Here is a 24,441-nt window from a genome sequence, read left to right on the forward strand (position 1 = left end):
TGGGAGAGAAGGACACGGGAAATAAAATGACCTGAATGTGCTACCCAAATTATCCGTTCTAGCATTTCTGAGAGAGGGGGACAAAAGGAACAATGTATCACACAAAAAAACGATGTACACAACCTCTTTCATAAATAAGGAAGGTCATCAATTAAAATTTAGGGACATTCTCATTCACTTTACCAAATACTACTAGTATTGTGAAAATAATAAGGAAAAAGATCAATCAGAACAAGCAAGAGCCAGCATCACTCCATATGTCACGGCAAGTTACCAAACTTTTTTCTCCGGTATACTAGGTGGAGTACATACCGCTAGCATAAACACTAAACAAGTCTGAAGGACTCTGCATGATCAAAGATCTTTTCATGGACGCTAGAACGTTCTAGACCCCTCCGGTCCACACGCTCACGCTTGTGCCACCCACCAACTTATATTTTTGTGAAAAAGTGCGACCCTCGGACTCTAGAGCCCGGACTATTTTATTCGTTCTGTTTAATGGATTAACTGTCGAATCCCATTACATTCATAGTAAATAAGATTGTCAATAAACAGTAATCATAATTTTATCAAGTTCTCATTGGCTTTAGGAACTATTATGCCCAACGGAATGTCAGTGTCTCAGTCACTGCCAGACGGCAGATCACCTAACCTTTTTTTCTCTATAAGAAAGATACTCCCTCTGATCCGAATTAACTGACATTGTATAGAGGCTGCGTCATTGAACATTATGTAGTGGTTGCGATAATTAATTCAGATCGGAGAGACTACCAAACTTTTCTTTAGGAGACCAAAACGTACCAAACTCTTTTTTCTTTCCGCGAATTCAAAAGGTACCAAACTTGTATACGAACACCGGTGTGGCAGTAGTACGTGGTGTGATCTTCAAAAAAGTACTTGCAATGTACGTGTGGCGTAGACAGGTCTGAATGATCCTGTACGATGCAAAGATCCTTTCAGACTCTAGAACGTTCCAGACCCATCCAGTGTCACGCTCCCGCGCCGTCCAACTCCACCGCCACGCGCCTTGTGGCGCGACAGGTGACGCCACTCCGCACCACACGTTCGTCTCCGGTCTGCCGCGCTACGTACGACCACAAATATCCCATCGAGCTCGATCCCATCCGTCACGTCGCGAACGTCGCGGTGGCATCCAGCGACTCGTCCACACAAACACAAACGTAAGCTCCGCCCGCAGCAACACGCACTCCACCACCTACTGCCCACAGACCATCAACAGTTCAACACAAACGAGCATCCATCGAAATCCAAGCGCGGCTCCAGCAGATCATATATACAAGCAGCAAATCCATCCATGGGGGCGGGAATGAAGCGCGCGAGGGAGGAGGAGGTACTGTCCCTGGCGCTGTCGCTGAGCACAGACTCCTCGACGTCGGCCGACTCGGCCAGTGCGCCGGCCAGGAAGAGGGCGCGGCGGGGGAGAGCTGTGGCCACGTCCGGGGAGGGAGAGTTCGTGTGCAAGACTTGCGGCCGCGCCTTCGCGTCGTTCCTGGCGCTGGGCGGCCACCGGACCAGCCACCTCAGGGGCCGCCATGGGCTGGAGCTCGGCGTCGGCGTCGCCAGGGCCATCAAGGAGCGGCAAAGGCAGGAGGACAAGCAGCGGCACGACTGTCACATCTGCGGGCTTGGCTTCGAGACGGGCCAGGCGCTGGGCGGCCACATGCGCCGGCACCGCGAGGAGATGGCACTCAGCGGCTCCGTCGACCGGTGGGTCGCGCTGTCGGATCACGAGGCGGGGCACCAGGCCGCCGCCGACCGGCCGCCGGTTTTGCTCGAGCTGTTCGTCTAGAGTCTTTAGAATCAGATAGGTTCATTGCTCGATCTTGTACAGACTGCATTTTTGGTGGTTAGCGTTTCTGTTCTTGCTGGATAATCTGCTTTGGATCGGTCCCTTTTCTAACCGATTCACTGGAGATTTACATGCACAGATGCAGTTGTATTTTGTATACATAATCAAGACAAATTCATTTGTTCTAAAGGCAATTTACAGATTCTTGCACTCAGATTGTTTTTCTATGACTATGTTGTTGTTCACAGACATTGTTTATGATAAGTCCAGCACGGAGCCTCAGTTTGTAACTTAAGATCGTCTCTACATTGACAGTATACAGATGTCAGGAGTATTAATGGGATTGGGACTTAGAAGCTGCCATGCATGTGCTCCATTTGTGATCTGTCTGTTCCTAACAGCTGGCATAAGTGTACGTCTTGGAACGTCGAGAGACATATGAGCACACTATTGCCAAGTGTCAACATTTATGCAGGTGGAAAAGACAATAATTCAAATAAGAATTCAGTTTTTTTTTAGAAAAGGAGGATGACCCCGGCCTCTGCATCTGGGAGATGCATGCGACCATTTTATTGATTATTCTCGAGGACCTTACAAAGTAGAGCAACAATATGCCTGAATCCACCATCTTGGCAATCTGCCGCTACTCCTATCCATATGATGAAGGGGTGCAAGCTGGACCACATAACCAGCCTCTCACCGAAACCTAACATCTAAAGCCGGAGGCCCCAACCGAGCCATCTGCCAGGTCCGGGGCACAAACCGGTCCGACGCACTCACATGTGTCATCGCCGCCATCTTCCACTGGTCCATTTTCAGAGCAGATTGAGGTGTCAACCTTGGCAGGTCCTCCGCCATCAACGTCACCACGGCGCCAAATGACCACCTCCACTTACGCAAGCCTTGGCAGGTACTCCGCCATCGACACCACCACGACGCCAAACGTCGACCTCCACGAACGCGAGTCCATCTCCGAGCATCGGACGTAGATCCATGCTAGGATAGGACCACACCACCGCCGTCGCCCACCACCCGCAAGCGCCACCCAGCCCCAAGGTTCCCAAACCGCCGCCCAACAAAGTTAGGGCTTTCGCCCGGGAAACCTAGAGGAAGGGGAAGTGAGGAGATCAGTCCATACCGACGCGTCCAAGGAGGAGAACGGCGCCCTCAGGCGTCGCCATCGGCGCGCCGATCATGGCCGGCCAGGGATTTCGCCCGAACTAGATCCCCGCCACCAGCAGCGCCTCCTGTATAGAACCGGCGACCAAGGGAGGCGCGGCCCGACCAGGCTGGTACGCACGCCGAACAGGGGAGGAGGGGAGGCGCCAAATCGCGCGCACCGACCGCCGCAGAAGCCGCTGCCAGCCGCCAACGAGCACCGGGATCTCGCCGCCCGCGCGGTTGCTCACCGGAGCCCGCCGTGCCTCGCCAAAGGAGCCGCCGCTCCAGATCCGGGACTCCCCAAGCTGGCAGGGCAGCCGAGGCCCTGCCGCCACCATCCTTGGCGCCCCGGGCTAGCCCGGCGGCTGCCTCAGGCGGTGGCGAGGAGGTGGGGCGAGGTGAGCAGGGGACCGCGGCGGCACGGCTAGGGTTCCCCGCCCGTCTAGGGTGACTCCAGAGGCCACACCCACCGTCAGCCCTAGACTACATCCATCGCTGCCCTTCCCCCGCCGCCGCACGAGGAGGCCATCGATGCTGACGGCGGCGGCGGGACTCACCCTTCTAACTCTCTCCTTCCCTTCTCTCCCTGGTCGGCGGGCCTCCTTTGACTGCCGATCAGCGATGTTCGCGCCAAAATCTCGCGCCCTGTGCGCTGCTGGAATGTCAATCCGGTACGCGGCCATCGACGAAGGTAGCGCCACTTGATCATCTCATACAACAAATTATATCACATCATGTCTTGACCATATCACATCACAACATGCCTTGCAAAAACAAGTTAGACGTCCTCTACTTTGTTGTTGCATGTTTTACGTGGCTGCTACGGGCTTAGCAAGAACCGTCCTTACCTACGCATCAAAACCACAACGATAGTTTGTCAAGTTGGTGCTGTTTTAACCTTCGCAAGGACCGGGCGTAGCCACACTCGGTTCAACTAAAGTGAGAGAGACAGACACCCGCCAGTCACCTTTAAGCAACGAGTGCTCGCAACGGTGAAACCAGTCTCGCGTAAGCGTACGCGTAATGTCGGTCCGGGCCGCTTCATCTCACAATACCGCTGAACCAAAGTATGACATGCTGGTAAGCAGTATGACTTATATCGCCCACAACTCACTTGTGTTCTACTCGTGCATAGCATCAACGCATAAAACCAGGCTCGGATGCCACTGTTGGGGAACGTAGTAATTTCAAAAAATTTCCTACGCACACGCAAGATCATGGTGATGCATAGCAACGAGAGGGGAGAGTGTTGTCCACGTACCCTCGTAGACCGACAGCGGAAGCGTTATCACAACGCGGTTGATGTAGTCGTACGTCTTCACGATCCGACCGATCAAGTACCGAACGTACGGCACCTCCGAGTTCTACACACGTTCAACTCGATGACGTCCCTCGAACTCCGATCCAGCCGAGTGTTGAGGGAGAGTTTCGTCAGCACGACGGCGTGGTGACGATGATGATGTTCCACCGACGCAGGGCTTCGCCTAAGCTCCGCAACGGTATTATCAAGGTGTAATTTGGTGGAGGGGGGAACCGCACACGGCTAAGAGATCTCAAGGATCAATTGTTGTGTCTCTGGGGTGCCCCCCTGCCCCCGTATATAAAGGAGCAAGGGAGGAGGAGGCCGGCCCTATGAGGGGGCGCACCAAGTGTGGAGTCCTACTAGGACTCCCTAGTCCTAGTAGGATTCCACCTCCCATATGGAATAGGAAAAGAGGAAGGGAAAATGAGAAGGAAGGAAGGGGGCGCCCCCTTTCCTGTTGGAAATATGCCCTAGAGGCAATAATAAATAGGTTATTATTATATTTCCTTGTTCATGATAATCGTTTATTATCCATGCTAGAATTGTATTGATAGGAAACTCAGATACATGTGTGGATACATAGACAACACCATGTCCCTAGTAAGCCTCTAGGAGACTAGCTCGTTGATCAATAGATGGTTACGGTTTCCTGACCATGGACATTGGATGTCGTTGATAACGGGATCACATCATTAGGAGAATGATGTGATGGACAAGACCCAATCCTAAGCCTAGCACAAGATCGTGTAGTTCGTTTGCTCAGAGCTTTTCTAATGTCAAGTATCACTTCCTTAGACCATGAGATTGTGCAACTCCCGGATACCGTAGGAATGCTTTGGGTGTGCCAAACGTCACAACGTAACTGGGTGGCTATAAAGGTGCACTACGGGTATCTCCGAAAGTGTCTGTTGGGTTGGCACGAATCGAGACTGGTATTTGTCACTCCGTGTAAACGGAGAGGTATCTCTGGGCCCACTCGGTAGGACATCATCATAATGTGCACAGTGTGACCAAGGAGTTGATCACGGGATGATGTGAGTTACGGAACGAGTAAAGAGACTTGCCGGTAACGAGATTGAACAAGGTATAGGGATACCGACGATCGAATCTCGGGCAAGTAACATACCGATGGACAAAGGGAATTGAATACGGGATTGATTGAATCCCCGACATCGTGGTTCATCCGATGAGATCATCGTGGAACATGTGGGAGCCAACATGGGTATCCAGATCCCGCTGTTGGTTATTGACCGGAGAACGTCTCGGTCATGTCTGCATGGTTCCCGAACCCGTAGGGTCTACACGCTTAAGGTTCGATGACGCTAGGGTTATAGGGAAAGCATGTACGTGGTTACCGAATGTTGTTCGGAGTCCCGGATGAGATCCCGGACGTCACGAGGAGTTCCGGAATGGTCCGGAGGTAAAGATTTATATATGGGAAGTCCTGTTTTGGTCACCGGAAAAGTTTCGGGTGAAATCGGTAATGTACCGGGACCACCGGGAGGGTCCCGGGGGTCCACCAAGTGGGGCCACCAGCCCCAGAAGGCTGCGTGGGCCAAGTGTGGGAGGGTACCAGCCCCAGGTGGGCTGGTGCGCCCCCCCACCAAGGCCCAAGGCGCATGGGAGAGTGGGAGGGGGCAAACCCTAGGTCCAGATGGGCCTTAGGGCCCATCTAGTGGGGCGCCTCCCCCTCTCCTCCCCTTGGCCGCCCCCCTTGATGGGATCTAGGGCTGGCTGCCTCCTCTTGGGGGTGGAAACCCTAAGGGGGGCGCAGCCCCCTTCCCCCCTATATATACTTGAGGTTTGGGCTGCCATACACACACGAGAAAGTCTCCTTTTGGTGCAGCCCTACCCCTCTCCCTCCTCCTCCTCTCCCGCGGTGCTTGGCGAAGCCCTGCGGGATTGCCACGCTCCTCCACCACCACCATGCCGTCGTGTTGCTGCTGGATGGAGTCTTCCCCAACCTCTCCCTCTCTCCTTGCTGGATCAAGGCGTGGGAGACGTCACCGGGCTGCACGTGTGTTGAACGCGGAGGCACCGTTCTTTCGGTGCTTAGATCGGAATCAACCGCGATCTGAATCGCTACGAGTACGACTCCCTCATCCGCGTTCTTGCAACGCTTCCGCATCGCGATCTACAAGGGTATGTAGATTCACTCCCCTTCCCCTCGTTGCTAGATTACTCCATAGATTGATCTTGGTGATGCGTAGAAAATTTTGAATTTCTGCTGCGTTCCCCAACAGTGGTATCAGAGCTAGGTCTATGCGTAGTTTCTATGCACGAGTAGAACACAAAGAAGTTGTGGGCGTCGATGTTGTCAATTCTTCTTGCCGCTACTAGTCTTATCTTGTTTCGGCGGCATTGTGGGATGAAGCGGCCCGGACCGACCTTACACGTACGCTTACGTGAGACAGGTTCCACCGACTGACATGCACTAGTTGCATATGGTGGCTAGCGGGTGTCTGTCTCTCCCACTTTAGTCGGAACGGATTCGATGAAAAGGGTCCTTATGAAGGGTAAATGGAAATTGGCAAATCACGTTGTGGTCATACGTAGGTAAGAAACGTTCTTGCTAGAAACCTACAAACCACGTAAAAACTTGCAACAACAATTAGAGGACGTCTAACTTGTTTTTGCAGCATGTGCCTTGTGATGTGATATGGCCAGAAGATGTGATGAATGATATATGTGATGTATGAGATTGATCATATTCTTGTAATAAGAATCACGACTTGCATGTCGATGAGAATGACAACCGGCAGGAGCCATAGGAGTTGTCTTTATTATTTTGTATGACCTGCGTGTCATTGAATAACGCCATGTAAATTACTTTACTTTATTGCTAAACGCGTTAGCCATAGAAGTTGAAGTGACCGTTGGCGTGACAACTTCATGAAGACACAATGATGGAGATCATGATGATGGAGATCATGGTGTCATGCCGGTGACAAGGATGATCATGGTGCCCCGAAGATGGAGATCAAAGGAGCATGATGATATTGGCCATATCATGTCACTATTTGATTGCATGTGATGTTTATCATGTTTTTGCATCTTATTTGCTTAGAACGACTGTAGCAAGTAGGATGATCCCTTATAATAATTTCAAGAAAGTGTTCACCCTAACTGTGCACCGTTGCGAAGGTTCGTCGTTTCGAAGCACCACGTGATGATCGGGTGTGATAGATTCTTACGTTCGAATACAACGGGTGTTGACGAGCCTAGCATGTACAGACATGGCCTCAGAACACACGCAATACACTTAGGTTGACTTGACGAGCCTAGCATGTACAGACATGGCCTCGGAACACGGAGGACCGAAAGGTCGAGCATGAGTCGTATAGAAGATACGATCAACATGGAGATGTTCACCGATCTTGACTAGTCCGTCTCACGTGATGATCGGACACGGCCTAGTTAAACTCGGATCATGTTTCACTTAGATGACTAGAGGGATGTCTATCTGAGTGGGAGTTCATTAATCAGACGAACTTCATTATCATGAACATAGTCAAAAGGTCTTTGCGAATTATGTCTTGCGCTTTAAGTTCTACTGGTTTAGATATGTTCCTAGAGAAAATTTAGTTGAAAGTTGGTAGTAGCAATTATGCGGACTGGGTCCGTAAACTGAGGATTGTCCTCATTGCTGCACAGAAGGCTTATGTCCTTAATGCACCGCTCGGTGTGCTGAACCTCAGCGTCGTCTGTAGATGTTACGAAACATCTGACATACACGTTTTGATAACTACGTGATAGTTCAGTGCGGTTTAGAATTGTGGCACCAAAGACGTTCTTGAAACGTCGCAGAACATGTGAGATGTTCCGAAGACTGGAATTGGGATTTCAGACTAGCGCCCACGTCAAGAGGTATGAGACCTCTGACAAGTTTCTTAAGCCTGCAAACTAAGGGAGAAAAGCTCAATCGTTGAGCATGTGCTCAGATTGTCTGAGTGCCACAATCGCTTGAATCGAGTGGGAGTTAATCTCCCAGATGAGATAGTGATAGTTTCCCATAGTCATTGCCACCAAGCTAGTAGAGCTTCGTGATGAACTATAACATATCAAGGATAGTTATGATGATCCTTGAGCTATTCGCGATGTTTGACACCGCGAGAGTAGAAATCAAGAAGGAGCATCAATTGTTGATGGTTAGTAAAACCACTAGTTTAAGAAGGGCAAGGGCAAAAGGGCTACTTCATGAAACAGCAAGTCGTTTGCTGCTCTAGTGAAGAATCCCAAGGTTGAACCCAAACCCGAGACTAAGTGCTTCTGTAATGAGAGGAACGGTCACTGAAGCAGTACTACCCTAGATACTTGGTAGATGAGAAGGCAGGCAAGGTCGACAGAAGTATATTGGATATACATTGTATGAATGTGTACTTTACCAGTACTCCTAGCAGCACCAGGGTATTAGATACCGGTTCGGTTGCTAAGTGTTAGTAACTCGAAATAAAAGCTGCGGAATAAATGGAGACTAGCTAAAGGTGAGATGACGATATGTATTGGAAGTGTTTCCAAGGTTGATGTGATCAAGCATCGCATGCTCCCTCTACTATCGAGATTTGGTGTTTGCGTTGAGCATGATTGGATTATGTTTATCGCAATACGGTTATTCATTTAAGGAGAATAATGGTTACTCTGTTTATTTGAATAATACCTTCAATGGTCTTGCACCTAAAATGAATCTCGATCGTAGTTATACACATGTTCGTGCCAAAAGATATAAAATAGTAATGATAGTTCCACATACTTGTGGCACTGCCATTTGAGTCATATTGGTATAGAACGCATGAAGAAGCTCCATGTGGATGGATCTTTGGACTCACTCATTTTTGAAATGAATGAGACATGCGAACCATGTCTATTGGTATATATGCATGAAGAAACTCCATACAGATGGATCGTTTAGACTCACTTGATTATGAATCACTTGAGACATGCAAATCATACCACATGGGCAAGATGACTGAAAGTCCTCGTTTTCAATAAGATGGAACAAGAGAGCAACTTATTGGAAGTAATACATTTTGATGTACGCAGTCCAATGAGTGCTGAGGCATGCAGTGGATATCGTTATGTTCTTACTTCACAGATGATTTGAGTAGATGCTGAGTGTATTTACTTGATGAAACACTAGTCTGAATTATTGAAAGGTTCAAGTAATTTCAGAGTGAATTTGAAGATCGTCGTAACAAGAGGATAAAATGTCTGTGATATGATCATAGAGATGAGTATCTGAGATACGAGTTTGGCACACAATTGAGACATTGTGGAAAGTGTTTCACAATTAATACCGCCTGGAACACCATAGTGTGATGGTGTGTCCGAACATCATAACTGCACCCTATTAGATATGGTGCATACCATGATGTTTCTTATCAAATTACCACTATCGTTTATGGGTTAGGCATTAGAGACAACCGCATTCACTTTAAAAGGGGCACCACGCAATTCCGTTGAGACGACACCGTTTAGAGACACCTAAGTTGTCGTTTCTTAAAAGTTTGGGGCTGCGATGCTTATGAGAAAAAGTTTCAGGCTGATAAGCTCGAACCCAAAGCGGATAAATGCATCTTCATAGAAAACCCAAAACAGTTGGGTATACCTCCTATTTCAGATCTGGAAGCAAAAGTAATTGCTTCTAGAAATGAGTCCTTTCTTGAGGAAAAGTTTCTCTCGAAATAATTGAGTGGGAGGATGGTGGAGACTTGATAAGGTTATTGAATCCTCGCTTCAACTAGTGTGTAGCAGGGCACAGGAAGTTGTTCCTGTGGCACCTACACCAATTGAAGTGGAAGCTTATGATAGTGATCATGAAACTTCGGATCAAGTCACCACCAAACCTCGTAGGACGACGAGGATGCGTGCTACTTCAGAGTGGTACGTGATCCTGTCTGAGATATCATGTTGTTGGACAATACTGAACCTACGAGCTATGGAGAAGCGATGGTGGGCCCATATTCCGACAAATGGTTAGAAGCCATAAAATCCGAGAGGATCCATGTATGAAAACAAAGTATAGACTTTGAGAGCACTACTTGATGGTCGTAAGGCTGTTGAGGTAAATGGATCTTTAAGAAGAATACGGACATGGACGGTAATGTTGCCGTCTATGAAGCTCGACTTGTGGCAAAGAGTATTTCCACAAGTTCAAGGAGTTGACTACGATGAGATTTTCTCATCCGTAGCGGTGCTTAAGTCCGTCGGAATCATGTTAGCATTATCTGCATTTGTGAAATCTAGCAGATGGATGTCAAAACAAGTTTCCTTACCAGTTTTCGTAAGGAAAGGTTGTATGTGATACAATCAGAAAGGTTTTGTCGATCCTAAGGATGCTAAAAGGTATGCTAGCTCCAGCGATCCTTCTAAGGACTGGAGTAAGCATCTCGGAGTTGGAATGTACACTTTGATGAGATGATCAAAGATTTTGGATTTATACAAAGTTTATTAGAAACTTGTATTTACAATAAAGTGAGTGGGAGCGCTACAACATTTCTGATAAGTATATGTGAATGACATATTGTTGATCCGAAATGATGTAAAATTTCTGGAAAGCATAAAGGGTTGTTTGAAAGGAGTTTTTCAAAGGAAGACCTGGATAAAGCTGCTTACATATTGGGCATCAAGATCCATAGAGATAGATCAAGACGCCTGATGATACTTTCAAAAGACAGCACACCTTGACATGATTTTGAAAGAGTTCAAAATGAATCAGCAAAGAAGGAGTTCTTGGCTGTGTTACAAGGTGTGAGTATTGAGTGAGACTCAAGACCTGACCACAGCAGAAGATAGAGAAAGGACGAAGGTCGTCCCCTATGCTTTAGACGTAGGCTCTATAGTATGCTATGCTGTGTACCGCACATGTAGTGTGCCTTGCCATGAGTTGGTCAAGAGGGTACAATGGTGATCCGGGAAAGGATCTCATGACAGCGGTCGAACTTATCCTTAGTATCTAGTGGACTAAGGAATTTTCTCGATTATGGAGGTGGAAAGGAGTTCGTCGTAAAGGGTTACGTCGATGCGAACTTTGACACTAATCCGGATGACTCTGAGTAGTAAACCGGATTCGTATAGTAGAGCAATTATTTGAAATGGCTCCAAATAGCGCGTGGTAGCATCCACAAGATGACATAGATATTCGTAAAGCACACACGGATCTGAAAGGTTCAGACCCGTTGACTAAATAACCTCTCTCACAAGCATAACATGATCAAACCAGAACTCATTGAGTGTTAATCACATAGAGATGTGAACTAGATTGTTGACTCTAGTAAACTCTTGGGTGTTGGTCACATGGTGATGTGACCTGTCAGTGTTAATCACATGGTGATGTGAACTAGATTATTGACTCTAGTGCAAGTGGGAGACTGTTGGAAATATGCCCTAGAGGCAATAATAAATAGGTTATTATTATATTTCCTTGTTCATGATAATCGTTTATTATCCATGCTAGAATTGTATTGATAGGAAACTCAGATACATGTGTGGATACATAGACAACACCATGTCCCTAGTAAGCCTCTAGGAGACTAGCTCGTTGATCAATAGATGGTTACGGTTTCCTGACCATGGACATTGGATGTCGTTGATAACGGGATCACATCATTAGGAGAATGATGTGATGGACAAGACCCAATCCTAAGCCTAGCACAAGATCGTGTAGTTCGTTTGCTCAGAGCTTTTCTAATGTCAAGTATCACTTCCTTAGACCATGAGATTGTGCAACTCCCGGATACCGTAGGAATGCTTTGGGTGTGCCAAACGTCACAACGTAACTGGGTGGCTATAAAGGTGCACTACGGGTATCTCCGAAAGTGTCTGTTGGGTTGGCACGAATCGAGACTGGGATTTGTCACTCCGTGTAAACGGAGAGGTATCTCTGGGCCCACTCGGTAGGACATCATCATAATGTGCACAGTGTGACCAAGGAGTTGATCACGGGATGATGTGAGTTACGGAACGAGTAAAGAGACTTGCCGGTAACGAGATTGAACAAGGTATAGGGATACCGACGATCGAATCTCGGGCAAGTAACATACCGATGGACAAAGGGAATTGAATACGGGATTGATTGAATCCCCGACATCGTGGTTCATCCGATGAGATCATCGTGGAACATGTGGGAGCCAACATGGGTATCCAGATCCCGCTGTTGGTTATTGACCGGAGAACGTCTCGGTCATGTCTGCATGGTTCCCGAACCCGTAGGGTCTACACGCTTAAGGTTCGATGACGCTAGGGTTATAGGGAAAGCATGTACGTGGTTACCGAATGTTGTTCGGAGTCCCGGATGAGATCCCGGACGTCACGAGGAGTTCCGGAATGGTCCGGAGGTAAAGATTTATATATGGGAAGTCCTGTTTTGGTCACCGGAAAAGTTTCGGGTGAAATCGGTAATGTACCGGGACCACCGGGAGGGTCCCGGGGGTCCACCAAGTGGGGCCACCAGCCCCAGAAGGCTGCGTGGGCCAAGTGTGGGAGGGGACCAGCCCCAGGTGGGCTGGTGCGCCCCCCCCCACCAAGGCCCAAGGCGCATGGGAGAGTGGGAGGGGGCAAACCCTAGGTCCAGATGGGCCTTAGGGCCCATCTAGTGGGGCGCCTCCCCCTCTCCTCCCCTTGGCCGCCCCCCTTGATGGGATCTAGGGCTGGCTGCGTCCTCTTGGGGGTGGAAACCCTAAGGGGGGCGCAGCCCCCTTCCCCCCTATATATACTTGAGGTTTGGGCTGCCATACACACACGAGAAAGTCTCCTTTTGGTGCAGCCCTACCCCTCTCCCTCCTCCTCCTCTCCCGCGGTGCTTGGCGAAGCCCTGCGGGATTGCCACGCTCCTCCACCACCACCATGCCGTCGTGTTGCTGCTGGATGGAGTCTTCCCCAACCTCTCCCTCTCTCCTTGCTGGATCAAGGCGTGGGAGACGTCACCGGGCTGCACGTGTGTTGAACGCGGAGGCACCGTTCTTTCGGTGCTTAGATCGGAATCAACCGCGATCTGAATCGCTACGAGTACGACTCCCTCATCCGCGTTCTTGCAACGCTTCCGCATCGCGATCTACAAGGGTATGTAGATTCACTCCCCTTCCCCTCGTTGCTAGATTACTCCATAGATTGATCTTGGTGATGCGTAGAAAATTTTGAATTTCTGCTGCGTTCCCCAACATTTCCCTAGTCCAATTCGGACCAGACCAAGGGGAGGGGTGCGGCCACCCTTGTGGCCCTTTTTCTTCTTTCCCGTATGGCCCAATAAGGCCCAATACGTATTCCCGTAACTCTCCGGTACTCCGAAAAATACCCGAATCACTCGGAACCTTTCCGAAGTCCGAATATAGTCGTCCAATATATCGATCTTTACTTCTCGACCATTTCGAGATTCCTCGTCATATCCCCGATCTCATCCGGGACTCCGAACTCCTTCGGTACATCAAAACTCAATAAAACTGCCATCGTAACGTTAAGCGTGCGGACCCTACGGGTTCGAGAACTATGTAGACATGACCAAGACACGTCTCCCGTCAATAACCAATAGCGGGACCTGGATGCCCATATTGGCTCCCCCATATTCTACGAGGATCTTTATCGGTCAGACCGCATAACAACATACGTTGTTCCCTTTGTCACCGGTATGTTACTTGCCCGAGATTTGATCGTCGGTATCTCGATACCTAGTTCAATCTCGTTACCGGCAAGTCTCTTTACTCGTTCCGTAATACATCATCCCGTAACTAATTCATTAGTCACAATGCTTGCAAGGCTTATAGTGATGTGCGTTACTGAGTGGGCCCAGAGATACCTCTCCGACAATCGGAGTGACAAATCCTAATCTCGAAATACGCCAACCCAACAAGTACCTTTGCAGACACCTGTAGAGCACCTTTATAATCACCCATTTACGTTGTGACGTTTGGTAGCACACAAAGTGTTCCTCCGGTAAACGGGAGTTGCATAGTCTCATAGTCATAGGAACATGTATAAGTCATGAAGAAAGCAATAGCAACATACTAAACGATCGGGTGCTAAGCTAACGGAATGGGTCAGGTCAATCACATCATTCTCCTAATGATGTGATCTCGTTAATCAAATGACAACCCATGTCAATGGCTAGGAAACATAACCATCTTTGATCAACGAGCTAGTCAACTAGAGGCATACTAGTGACACTCTGTTTGTCTATGTATTCACACATGTATCAAGTTTCCGGTTGATACAGTTCTAGCATGAATAATAAACATTTATCATGATATAAGGAAATAAATAATAACTTTATTATTGCCTCTAGGGCATATTTCCTTCAGCAGCACCTGCGGCCGTTGTCTGTGTGGTCAGATTTGTCGTCTCAACAAATGCCCAATGTGTGGTGTTCACTTTGATCCGCGATTCTGAAGTTGATTGGGACATTGCAGCATGATTTCTTCATTGAAAAGTTAGTGGCGGTAACACAGAGGACTTCATCTATGGTGCTGAATACAAGGTCTCGAGTTCCGGGATGAAAACTCTAGGTCTGGCCTTAATTGATTGTACCTGACAGTGGCAGTTTACGCCCCTTGTTCAAGGCATTGTCTGGAGACTACCCAGTGCTTCTCTTGTGGGTGAAAAATCATAGATTCGATCTACGTGGTTCCATCCGACGATGACAGTGTTCATGCATCATTTCCTTGCTGAAGGTGTCGTTGTTGGAGGATCCTTCTCGTTGTCTGGGTGTTGTCAAGGCCAGTGGTAGTAGTTGATGTTTTGGTGTAGTGGGTCGTTCGCCTCGCCTTGACCCCCATGGGTCTTTTTTCTCTTTCTTTCTAGTTGTGTGCATCTGGTTATGTAGAGGTTGGCTGTGCACTCGTTGTTGTTTGTGAGCATCATTGATTTCATGCCAAAAATTGGCATGCCAACATTGGCTAGTGCTTGGTTGGTTATCAATTTTACTTCCCTCGAAACATGTTTTTGCCCCGATTTATATATGAAGCAACCATCGCAAACAGTACACGACCGAACTATACAAAGTGGTATACAGTATTTATATTGGAGAGACTACTCGAGTACAATGACAGTCGAAAAGAGCTAGATCGTATAGTTAGATTACAACCCTAATGTTAATCCACATAATTAGTGAAATTTTCACTCTATTATGGCGTGTTGCTCACAAGCGCGTGCTCTGGGGACACAACGGGTAAAATCCATTAGCAGGCAAATTTGATCATGGTTAATTATTTGGTCTGGAGTCTTTCCCGAAAAACTAGTTGAAAAGATTAGGAATCTTATCTGTGTAAAAGATGGACTCTTTAAAAAGTCAGTATAAGAAGGTTCTTAGACTAGTCACAATGGGTAGTAACTTAGACTAGTAACATGCATATGTTAGTAGTCTATGTTACTACCTGTATAGTGAAGAGTAACATATGTGTGATGTCATGCAACACTTTATTTATTAGGTTGTAGACTCATTTTGTCTTGGTATGTGTGATGTTACAGTAACTAGCTATGTTACTAAATGCCTCTTTTTCCTCATTAATTACTCACTAGATCATCTGTTTTGCCTAGAGATGTGTGATGTTACCACCTATGTTACTCCTATTGTGGGTAGTTTTACCCCTTAGTCTCAGATATGCGAATTGTGAACGGCACCACGGAAAAGCGCAGAGGGATAGGGGTAGACCATTAATTAATTCCAACACGGAGAAATCTCCCATAGCCGTTGTGCAGCAATTTTGGTGAACGCGGGAAGCCATTTTTACACGAGACGAGAGAAGAGAACAGGAGCTAGAGCCAAAATGGGAAATGTGGAATCGTCCCGGCAAAGAAAAAGAAGTGCGGAGTCATCCGCGGTTTCTCGTTCTTCTCGCGCAAGACTCATCGTCGAGTGGCCCGTCAAATCGGTTCCAGTCAAAAGAACGTTCACCGGTGCAACAGCAAATACCCAACGAACACTGATGTTTTGCATTGGGTCCAACGGCAACGGGACTTCAGGGTTGTCCGGATCCCACAGCACACACCGTGAGCTAGCTAATTTAGCTTCCGTCCCATTTCGCGGGCCCTTCCGTCCACCCGCTCGTAACCGTAACCGCGTACCTCCTAGGATACCAAGGAAGCAGGCTAAGCAATTACTCTGAACTGACGCGAGCAGAACACATGGTTCTACTGGTAACTAGGGAGCAAGCCGGGTCGCCGGCGATCGCGACGGGATCCAAGTCGTCAAGCCAAACGTGGTGTACACGTGACGAACCAGGGCCAGTCCCCGCCACTAGCACTATAAAAGGCATGAACCGAACCACATCCACAACAAATTCCGAGCTCGCCCGAGTCACTGAATCCATTCCAACTCTAATCTCCTCCATCGTTTCGGACATACTTTTGTTGATCGAGCTCATATCCGACTAGCTGCAGATGGTTTCGTCGATGCGGCAGTACAGAGATGAGGCCGGTGCTTCCTCGTCCCTCTCCCTCTCGCTGTCCCTTGGCGCCGTGGCCGACCACAGCAAGAAGATGCGCCGCGGCGGCGCGGAAGGCGAGTTCGTGTGCAAGACGTGCGGCCGCTCGTTCCCGTCGTTCCAGGCGCTGGGCGGGCACCGGACCAGCCACCTCCGCGGCCGCAACGGGCTCGCGCTCGGCCTCGCTGCCGGGACCGATCAGCCGGCGACCAAGAAGACCGCGGACCAGAAGCAGGCGCACAAGTGCCACGTCTGCGGGCTAGAGTTTGAGATGGGGCAGGCGCTCGGGGGACATATGCGCCGGCACCGCGAGCACGGGGCCGCCACCACGGCCCAGGCACCGCCGGTTCTGCTCCAGCTCTTCGTCTAGCTAGCTAGCGTTTCATTGGTTTCTCTATAGCTGGTTCGATATAGGTAGGCACCCAGTGCAGGTTTACTGGTTCTTCTGTGTGCGCGATTGGATTTGTACATTTGCTGCACACTAGTAGGTGTTGATCCTTGTTTCATTCTCTCATTTTTATGATTATGTACATATTTAGGACTTGTTCGTTCGTTGATTACAGAGACTACATATATGTTACATTGATTTGTTCGTTATTCTGTTCTAACTGAGCCGCCTACGAGTTGAGTCGATCAATTCCATGTGTTTTTTTTTCCAAAGAGGGTCTTTCACTCTATCGTTGAACAAATCCCTTGCTACCATTTTTTTTTGCGTGAAAACTTTCGATTTATTCATTTGCAGTCATGGCAGTACAACGAACACCCAAAATAATAAAAACTACACCTAGATCCGTAGACCACCTAGTGATGACTATAAGTACCGAAGCTCCCTTGTCAAGTGGCTGTACCCAAAGAAAAATCCCTCCTAGTGGCGGAGCCAGCAGCTCAAGAATGGGTGTACAGAGTCACCTAAAAATCCTAGTTTTACGCATATTTCCTCATTCATTTGATGTGCATTGTCCTATATACGTGAATTATATATGTGCCATTCAAAATGTTTGCCAAAATAATGATTGTTCACTTGTACATCCAAATCCTAGTATAGTTCCGCCAAAATAATGGCTGTTCACTTGTACACCTTCTCCAAGTGGCTGCGCCAAAGGCATGAAACTCATGGGCCTTCATTTGATGAGGTGAGTACAAACATGATCAAATGTGTAGGCTTTTGAACAACATGTAAAAAGTCAAAAACTAATTTAAAACAAAATTATGGCAATAATAAAACAAGTCCACATAAATTGTGTATCCCCACCTAGATTTGGGTCTTATGTCGTGCACTCACCACAACCAACAAGTTTTGAAACGTATTTGATATACTCATTTGTGGAGGGAGATTAAAAGTCACATAGGCCGTCGATCGGTGTGGCTCATGAGCTACACATTTTGATCAAGGTTTTTGTCTAGTGTTGATAAATTGCATGTATTTGTAGGAATGACATATCTACAAAAGAAATGATCACGTATTCATACATGAGTTAAAAATCCTCTATAGGGCTCAACAGTTAGTCGTGTGGGGAAGGAAATCGCGTGTGGATAAGGCAAAAATCGCCTGGAATCCTCGGTACAATAGACATAATAGAAGTGAGAACACAAGCATGGATGGAGGTGGATGGGTTGGCTTCATCCCTATAGTTTTGTATGGGAGTATATACAATGCATCTATTTTCATTACTGCTTCTGATCGGTGGGACACTTATTTATCTTCTTGTTGAGACGTTAACGAGACCCCATCACTGAACCACCACCAGAGACACAAATATGAAGTTAATGTTCATGCTCATCGACAATGCATGCAATCCTAGTGTAGCTCCGCCCATGCGTGCTACCATTTCCAAGTGGCATCACTTCAACAATGCATGCAATCATCCACCTACGACTGTTACTTGTGCTACCATCTCCAAGTTGAAGTTGCTAGCCTCTCGAAGTGTTGGTGGAGATGATAATCCACAATACGCTAAATCATCGGCGGGGAAGACAGAGTGTATCCAACAAAGAGAAAATGAGTGAGCAAAGAGTATGTGATAGTTGTGATTTGGAGAGGGGGGGGGGAGCTAGGTTTTGACTGTGGATAACTAAATGATTCTATATGTACAAATTGGAGAAGTTGTACGGAGCGCTAAGTTTGTTGCCAGTTGGTAGTTGCAGACCATTTGTCACATCGAAAAATAGGGAATGGTGATGATTTCATATGATAATATGATGGTGAGCTAAAGCTCTATGGTTTAGGCTTTGGTAATGGTATCAATAGGTGTGTTAAGACGTAAGTTGAGGTAACGAGGTGTGTCAGGAGGTAAGTTGAGGTGATTCCGTGCATCATCCTCCTACCATCGTTACTTATCATCGCCGCAACCATCTCTTTAAGCTCCTCGATGTGCAACAACCCTGACGATCACCAGCATCACCCGATCCGCACCTACCAACATGTTTTGTTGCCTCCGCCTAGGACTCTGTAGCTTGTTGACGGTCGGAGCAGCATCCCCATATCCGGCGAGGTCCTAGCTCGACCTTGTCGTGGTTGACGCTTGTCATGTTGTCTCCAGCTTGGGCCTCTGGCAAAGTAAAAAAAATGACTACGCCAATAATTTTACAGGTACCTTATATCTAGCAAACATGCATAAAAAAGACGTAAAAGTCCTCTTTCATAATAAGAAGGTCATCAATGGAAGTTCAATTACATTTGCATTCCCTTTAACAAATACTTTTGTGAAAATATCACAGCTGTTGAAGTTCGACCGTAGTGTCACAGTTCTTAATAGATTGGTCGTAACTCCCTTAGAAAAAAAGATCGATCAAAACAATAGTTAGCATCACGGTTCTCAATAGATTGGTCGTAACTCCCTTAGAAAAAAAAATATCGATCAAAACAATAGTTAGCATCACGGTTCTCAATAGATTGGTCGTAACTCCCTTAGAAAAAAAGATAGAACAATAGTTAGCATCACTCTGTATGTCATGACATGTCACCTAACCTTTTTTTTCCCTGTATCTATACCCCTATATAGTGTCACAATAACTTTGAATATCAAACGTTGGATATGCTCCATCGAATGGTTGAGAGACGGTAATCCAAACAAATATCATCTGTTGTATAAAGTTTTCATTTCATAAGATTCCGCCACGTGGCCATTTAATTGAATCCCACTATCGTCTCATATTATTCTATAAGTATCTTTTTTGTATGCTAGAGCACACACCACACACGTCTCAAATCTGAAAGATTTGGCGCGATCAAAGATCTTTCCACAGACTCTAGAACGTTCCACGCCCTTCCTGCCCGCACGCTCACGCCGGCGCCGCCGTCCAACTCTGGAGTCAGGATTAAATTAATGGATTAATCTGCGATTCCGGCCACCGCCCACGCGGGCAAGAAGCGGCGCGCCGCCACGCGCCTTTTGGCGTGCCAGGTGACGCCACTCCGCGGTCCGCACCACACGTTCCCCTCCGGTCGACCCGCGCTACGTACGAAGGAAAATATCCAATCGAGCTATCTGCCAAAACAATATAATATCCGAGCTCTAGCTCTATCCCATCCGTCACGTCAAAGAACGTCGCCGTGGCCTCCGACGATTGGTGCACAGACGCCAGAGGTCGGCCAGCCCCCACCAACTTGGCACACACGTATGCTCCCCCGGAAGCACCACGCACGCCACCGCCTCCTGCCCACACAACCTATATATAACTGCGGCCGACCATGAGAGCATCAATCCATTCTCGCAGACCAACAACACAACAGAGCATCAATCCATTCTTCTTCCTGGTACCGAGTTCTCACAGACCAACAGCACAACAGAGCATCGATCGAATTCCACACGCGAGATCAGGAAGACGAGCAGCAACTACATGGGAGCGGGCATGAAGCGCGCGAGGGAGGAGGAGCCAGTTGTGTCGCTGGCGCTGTCGCTCAGGACAGACTCCTCGGCGACGTCCACCACGACGTCGGACAGCTCGACCGGTGCGCCGGCGCTGGTCCCCAGGAAGAGGGCGCGGCGGGGGAGAGCTGTGGCCACGTCCGGGGAGGGGGAGTTCGTGTGCAAGACTTGCGGGCGTGCCTTCGAGACGTTCCAGGCGCTCGGCGGGCACCGGACCAGCCACCTGCGCGGCCGCCATGGGCTGGAGCTCGGCGTCGGCGTCGCCAGGGCCATCAAGCAGCGGAAGCGGCAGGAGGAAAAGCAGCACGACTGCCTCATCTGCGGGCTGGGCTTCGAGACGGGCCAGGCGCTGGGCGGGCACATGCGGCGGCACCGCGAGGAGATGGCACTCAGCGACGCCATGGACCGGTGGGTCGCGCTGTCGGATCAAGAGGCTGGGCACCAGCACGCCGCCGACCGGCCGCCAGTCTTGCTCGAGCTGTTTCTCTAGTTACCTAGCTCGACCTCTCTGCTTGCTAATTCAGGACTTGTGCAAATCTTCAGAATGGTACATTAGCGTCCTGTTCGGAGTCCCTCCACTCCGCCGCTCCGCTCCGGGAGCTGGCGGAGCTGTAGTTAAAAAGGATGGAGCTGTAGTCCCTCCACTCCGCAGCTCCTCGTATTTTTAGGAGCTGGCGGGTTGCCGAACAGACCCTAGGTTTAGGTTAATTGTGTCTTCAGAATGAGATAGCCTAATTGTTCGATAGAGTACGTTATTGCTGGTTAGAGTTCTCGTTCATGGAATTTTGATTTGGATCGGTTCACTTTCTTGACCGGTCGACTAGGGATTTATGTGCACATATACATACCTAAAGACAAATTCTTTTGCTCTAAATGCGATTGACATAATCTTGTCCTTAGACTGCTGTTCTATGAATATGCTGCTGTTCACCCCCATTTGTGTATTTTTTTGCGGGGGCATTTTGTATATGATCACAATTCACAAGTCCAATTCGGGGCCTAAATTTGTAAAATTCTGCAATATAAAGCTCTACCTTCACAATTTAAGATCGCCCAAACGTTGACAATATAGTGGTGTCCGGAATATGTAGTGGTTTGAGATTTAGAAAACCGTGATCCACTACTTGTGTTTTATCCATGATCTGTCTGTTCCAAAACAGCTACAGTGAGTCTACATCCTGACAGAGTGACACATCTAGGGATATGAGCATAATAGTGACAAGTGTCGACATTTGTGCAAGTGGAGAAGGAAATGAGAATCGAGAAGATGCGATAAACATCTACGTTGAGATGTTAACGAGACCCCATCATTGAACCACAACAAGAGACACAAATATGAAGTTGAAGTTCATGCTCATCGACAATGCATGCAATCCTAGTATAGCTCCGCCCATGCATGCTACCATTTCCAAGTGGCATCACTTCAACAATGCATGCAATCATCCACCTACCACCCTTACTTGTGCTACCATCTCCAAGTTGAAGTTGCTAGCCCTCTCGAAGTGTTGGAGGAAATGGTAATCAACAATACGCAAAATCATCGGCGGGGAAGCCAGAGTGTATCCAACAAAGAGAAATGAGTGAGCAAAAAGTATGCGATAGTTGTGCTTTTTTTTGGGGGGGGGGGGGGGGGGGGGGGGTGAAAGCTAGGTTTCGACTGTGGATAACTAAATGATTATGTATGTACAAATTGGAAAAGTTGTACGGAGTGCTAAGTTTGTCGCCAGTTGGTAGTTGCAGACCATTTGTCACATCCAAAAATAGGAAATGGTGATGATTTCATATGATAATATGATGGTTAGCGAAAGCTCTATGCTTAAGCTTTGGTAATGGTATCAATAGGTGTGTTAGGAGGTAAGTTGAGGTAATGATGTGTGTCAGGAGGTAAGTTGAGGTGATTCCGTGCATCATCTTCCTACCATCGTTACTTGTCGTCGGCGCAACCATCTCTTTAAGCCCCTCGATGTGCAACAACCCTAATGATCACCCGCAACCCCCAATCAGCACCTATCAACCTGTTTTGTCGCCTCCTCCTAGGACTCTGTAGCTCGTTGTCAGTCGCTGCAACGTCCGCATATCCGACGAGGTCCTAGCTAGACCTTGCCGTGGTCGACGCTTGTCATGTTGCCTCCAGTTTGTGCCTCTGGCAAAGTAAAAAAAATGAGTACGCCAATAATTTTGCAGCTGCCTGACATCTAGCAAACATGCATAAAAAAGACGTAAAAGTCCTCTTTCATAATAAGAAGGTTATGAATGGAAGTTCAATTACATTCTCATTCCCTTTGACAAATACTATTGTGAAAATATCACGGCTGGTGAAGTTTGACTGTAGCATGACCGTTCTCTCAATAGATTGGTCGTAACCCCCCCCCCCCCCCCCCCCGTCCCCCCCCCCCTTATAAAAAAAGATCGATCCGAACAATAGTTGGCATCACTCTGTATATCACAACAGATGACCTAACCTTTTTTTCCTATATCTATACCCTGTATAGTGTCACAATAACTTTGAATATCAGCCATTGGGTATGCTCCATCCGATGGTTGAGAGACGGCGAATCCAAACAAATATCATCCGCTGTATAAATTTTTCATCACACAAGATTCTGCCACGTGGCCTTTTCATTGAATCCCCACTATTGTCTCATATTATTCTAGAAGTATCTTCTTTTGATGCCAAGAAACTGATTCTCCAATAAAAAAAGCAATGGAACAATCTAGATTCTATAGAGTTGGGACCTGACTAGTATAATTTGTATGGAAGAAAATAAAATGTCAAGAATGCATTTCCCCTGCTACTACTATTATATATTTTCTGATGTGCAAAGCACGTAAATAATTTAACAGTACCGGATGGAGCACGTATGTGCTAGAGCACACACCTGAAAGATTTGGTGCGATTGAAGATCTTTTCACATACTTCCTCTAGTACAAAGTTGTACTATTCTTTTTTTAAACGAAGGCTCAAGAAGAGCCCGGCTTTGAATTAACAAAGCCATCAACCGGCCAGGATTACAACCACAGCAGTTCAAACTCGAACAAAAACAGAAACACGGCAAGATACAAGGGTGCTGGTAGGCAGCTCTCAAAACCTCACACACTACAACTAGCAAGGTAGCACATGATAAGCACAAGCTGAAGCACGCAGAGGCCCTCGTCCACACAAGGATCACCATGGAAGAAGGAATGGGGCTCCGGGAAGCGCCCGCTGTCGAGGATAGGATATGTTGGCACCAAACAACCAAGGCCCTGGAACAACATCACCATCCGTTCCCACTGTCGAAGGAGGCCCCTGCCTCCTCGCCTGGCTCGAAAGGCGCCGAACCGTCGACATATGGGGTTGCTCACCCTAGAACATGGACGGAAGGATGCAACCAGAAGGCAACGAAGGAGAAGGAACAAAGCACACCCTACGTGACTAAGAAACTTCACCAGAAACACCGCACCACCGCTGCCCACTGACGATCCTTTGGAGAGGAGAAAGATGCCGGTCTGACAACAGGGTGTCCAGGGAGGAAGGAGCAACGAGGAGGCAGGACCAAGGCCGAGGAATGACGCTCCGGCTCTCACAACGTGCACTGCTGTAGCCACCGGAGGAGGGGAACCCGATCCCCTCCTGGCCAGAAGCCGCCGGACCAAACTGACACCAGGAGCACAGAGAGCACCAGAAGAAAACCCGAACACTGTCGGACCTGCAAAGCTGCCGCCGCCGCCACTAGGGACCCACTGTCGCCGCCGCCCAACAACCACCACACCGCAGTGCCCACAGTCCAATATGCATCCAAGGCGACGACTTCAAGAAGCAAACGGCGCCAAGAGCACCGTCGCCGCCCAACAAAGTTCCAGTTTTCACCCGGGAGGCTAGGGGAAGGGGAGGGTGGAGCAAAGACC

At 48.1% G+C, this 24,441-nt stretch overlaps 3 protein-coding genes across 3 annotated transcripts; all 3 read left to right on the top strand.

Annotated features, from left to right (window-relative positions):
• Positions 1–1,127: 1,127 nt before the first annotated feature.
• Positions 1,128–2,004, top strand: LOC109784232 (zinc finger protein ZAT3). The gene has a single exon (XM_020342828.4). It carries the CDS (start codon positions 1,316–1,318, stop codon positions 1,808–1,810), a length of 495 nt encoding a protein of 164 aa, XP_020198417.1. The 5' UTR covers positions 1,128–1,315; the 3' UTR covers positions 1,811–2,004.
• Positions 2,005–16,552: 14,548 nt separating this feature from the next.
• Positions 16,553–17,292, top strand: LOC109784231 (zinc finger protein ZAT7-like). The gene has a single exon (XM_020342827.2). The coding sequence runs from the start codon at positions 16,641–16,643 to the stop codon at positions 17,052–17,054; it is 414 nt and encodes a 137-aa protein (XP_020198416.1). The 5' UTR covers positions 16,553–16,640; the 3' UTR covers positions 17,055–17,292.
• Positions 17,293–20,362: 3,070 nt separating this feature from the next.
• Positions 20,363–21,495, top strand: LOC109784230 (uncharacterized). Its single transcript, XM_020342826.4, has one exon. The coding sequence runs from the start codon at positions 20,525–20,527 to the stop codon at positions 21,041–21,043; it is 519 nt and encodes a 172-aa protein (XP_020198415.1). The 5' UTR covers positions 20,363–20,524; the 3' UTR covers positions 21,044–21,495.
• The last annotated feature ends 2,946 nt before the right edge of the window (positions 21,496–24,441 follow it).

Source organism: Aegilops tauschii, chromosome 5 (genome assembly GCF_002575655.3).
Source record: "Aegilops tauschii subsp. strangulata cultivar AL8/78 chromosome 5, Aet v6.0, whole genome shotgun sequence".
NCBI lineage: Eukaryota > Viridiplantae > Streptophyta > Magnoliopsida > Poales > Poaceae > Aegilops > Aegilops tauschii.

Bases quoted from the DNA above. Each gene is read 5' to 3' on its own strand.
- LOC109784232 (XM_020342828.4), top strand. From the start codon at position 1,316: ATGGGGGCGGGAATGAAGCGCGCGAGGGAGGAGGAGGTACTGTCCCTG.
- LOC109784231 (XM_020342827.2), top strand. From the start codon at position 16,641: ATGGTTTCGTCGATGCGGCAGTACAGAGATGAGGCCGGTGCTTCCTCG.
- LOC109784230 (XM_020342826.4), top strand. From the start codon at position 20,525: ATGGGAGCGGGCATGAAGCGCGCGAGGGAGGAGGAGCCAGTTGTGTCG.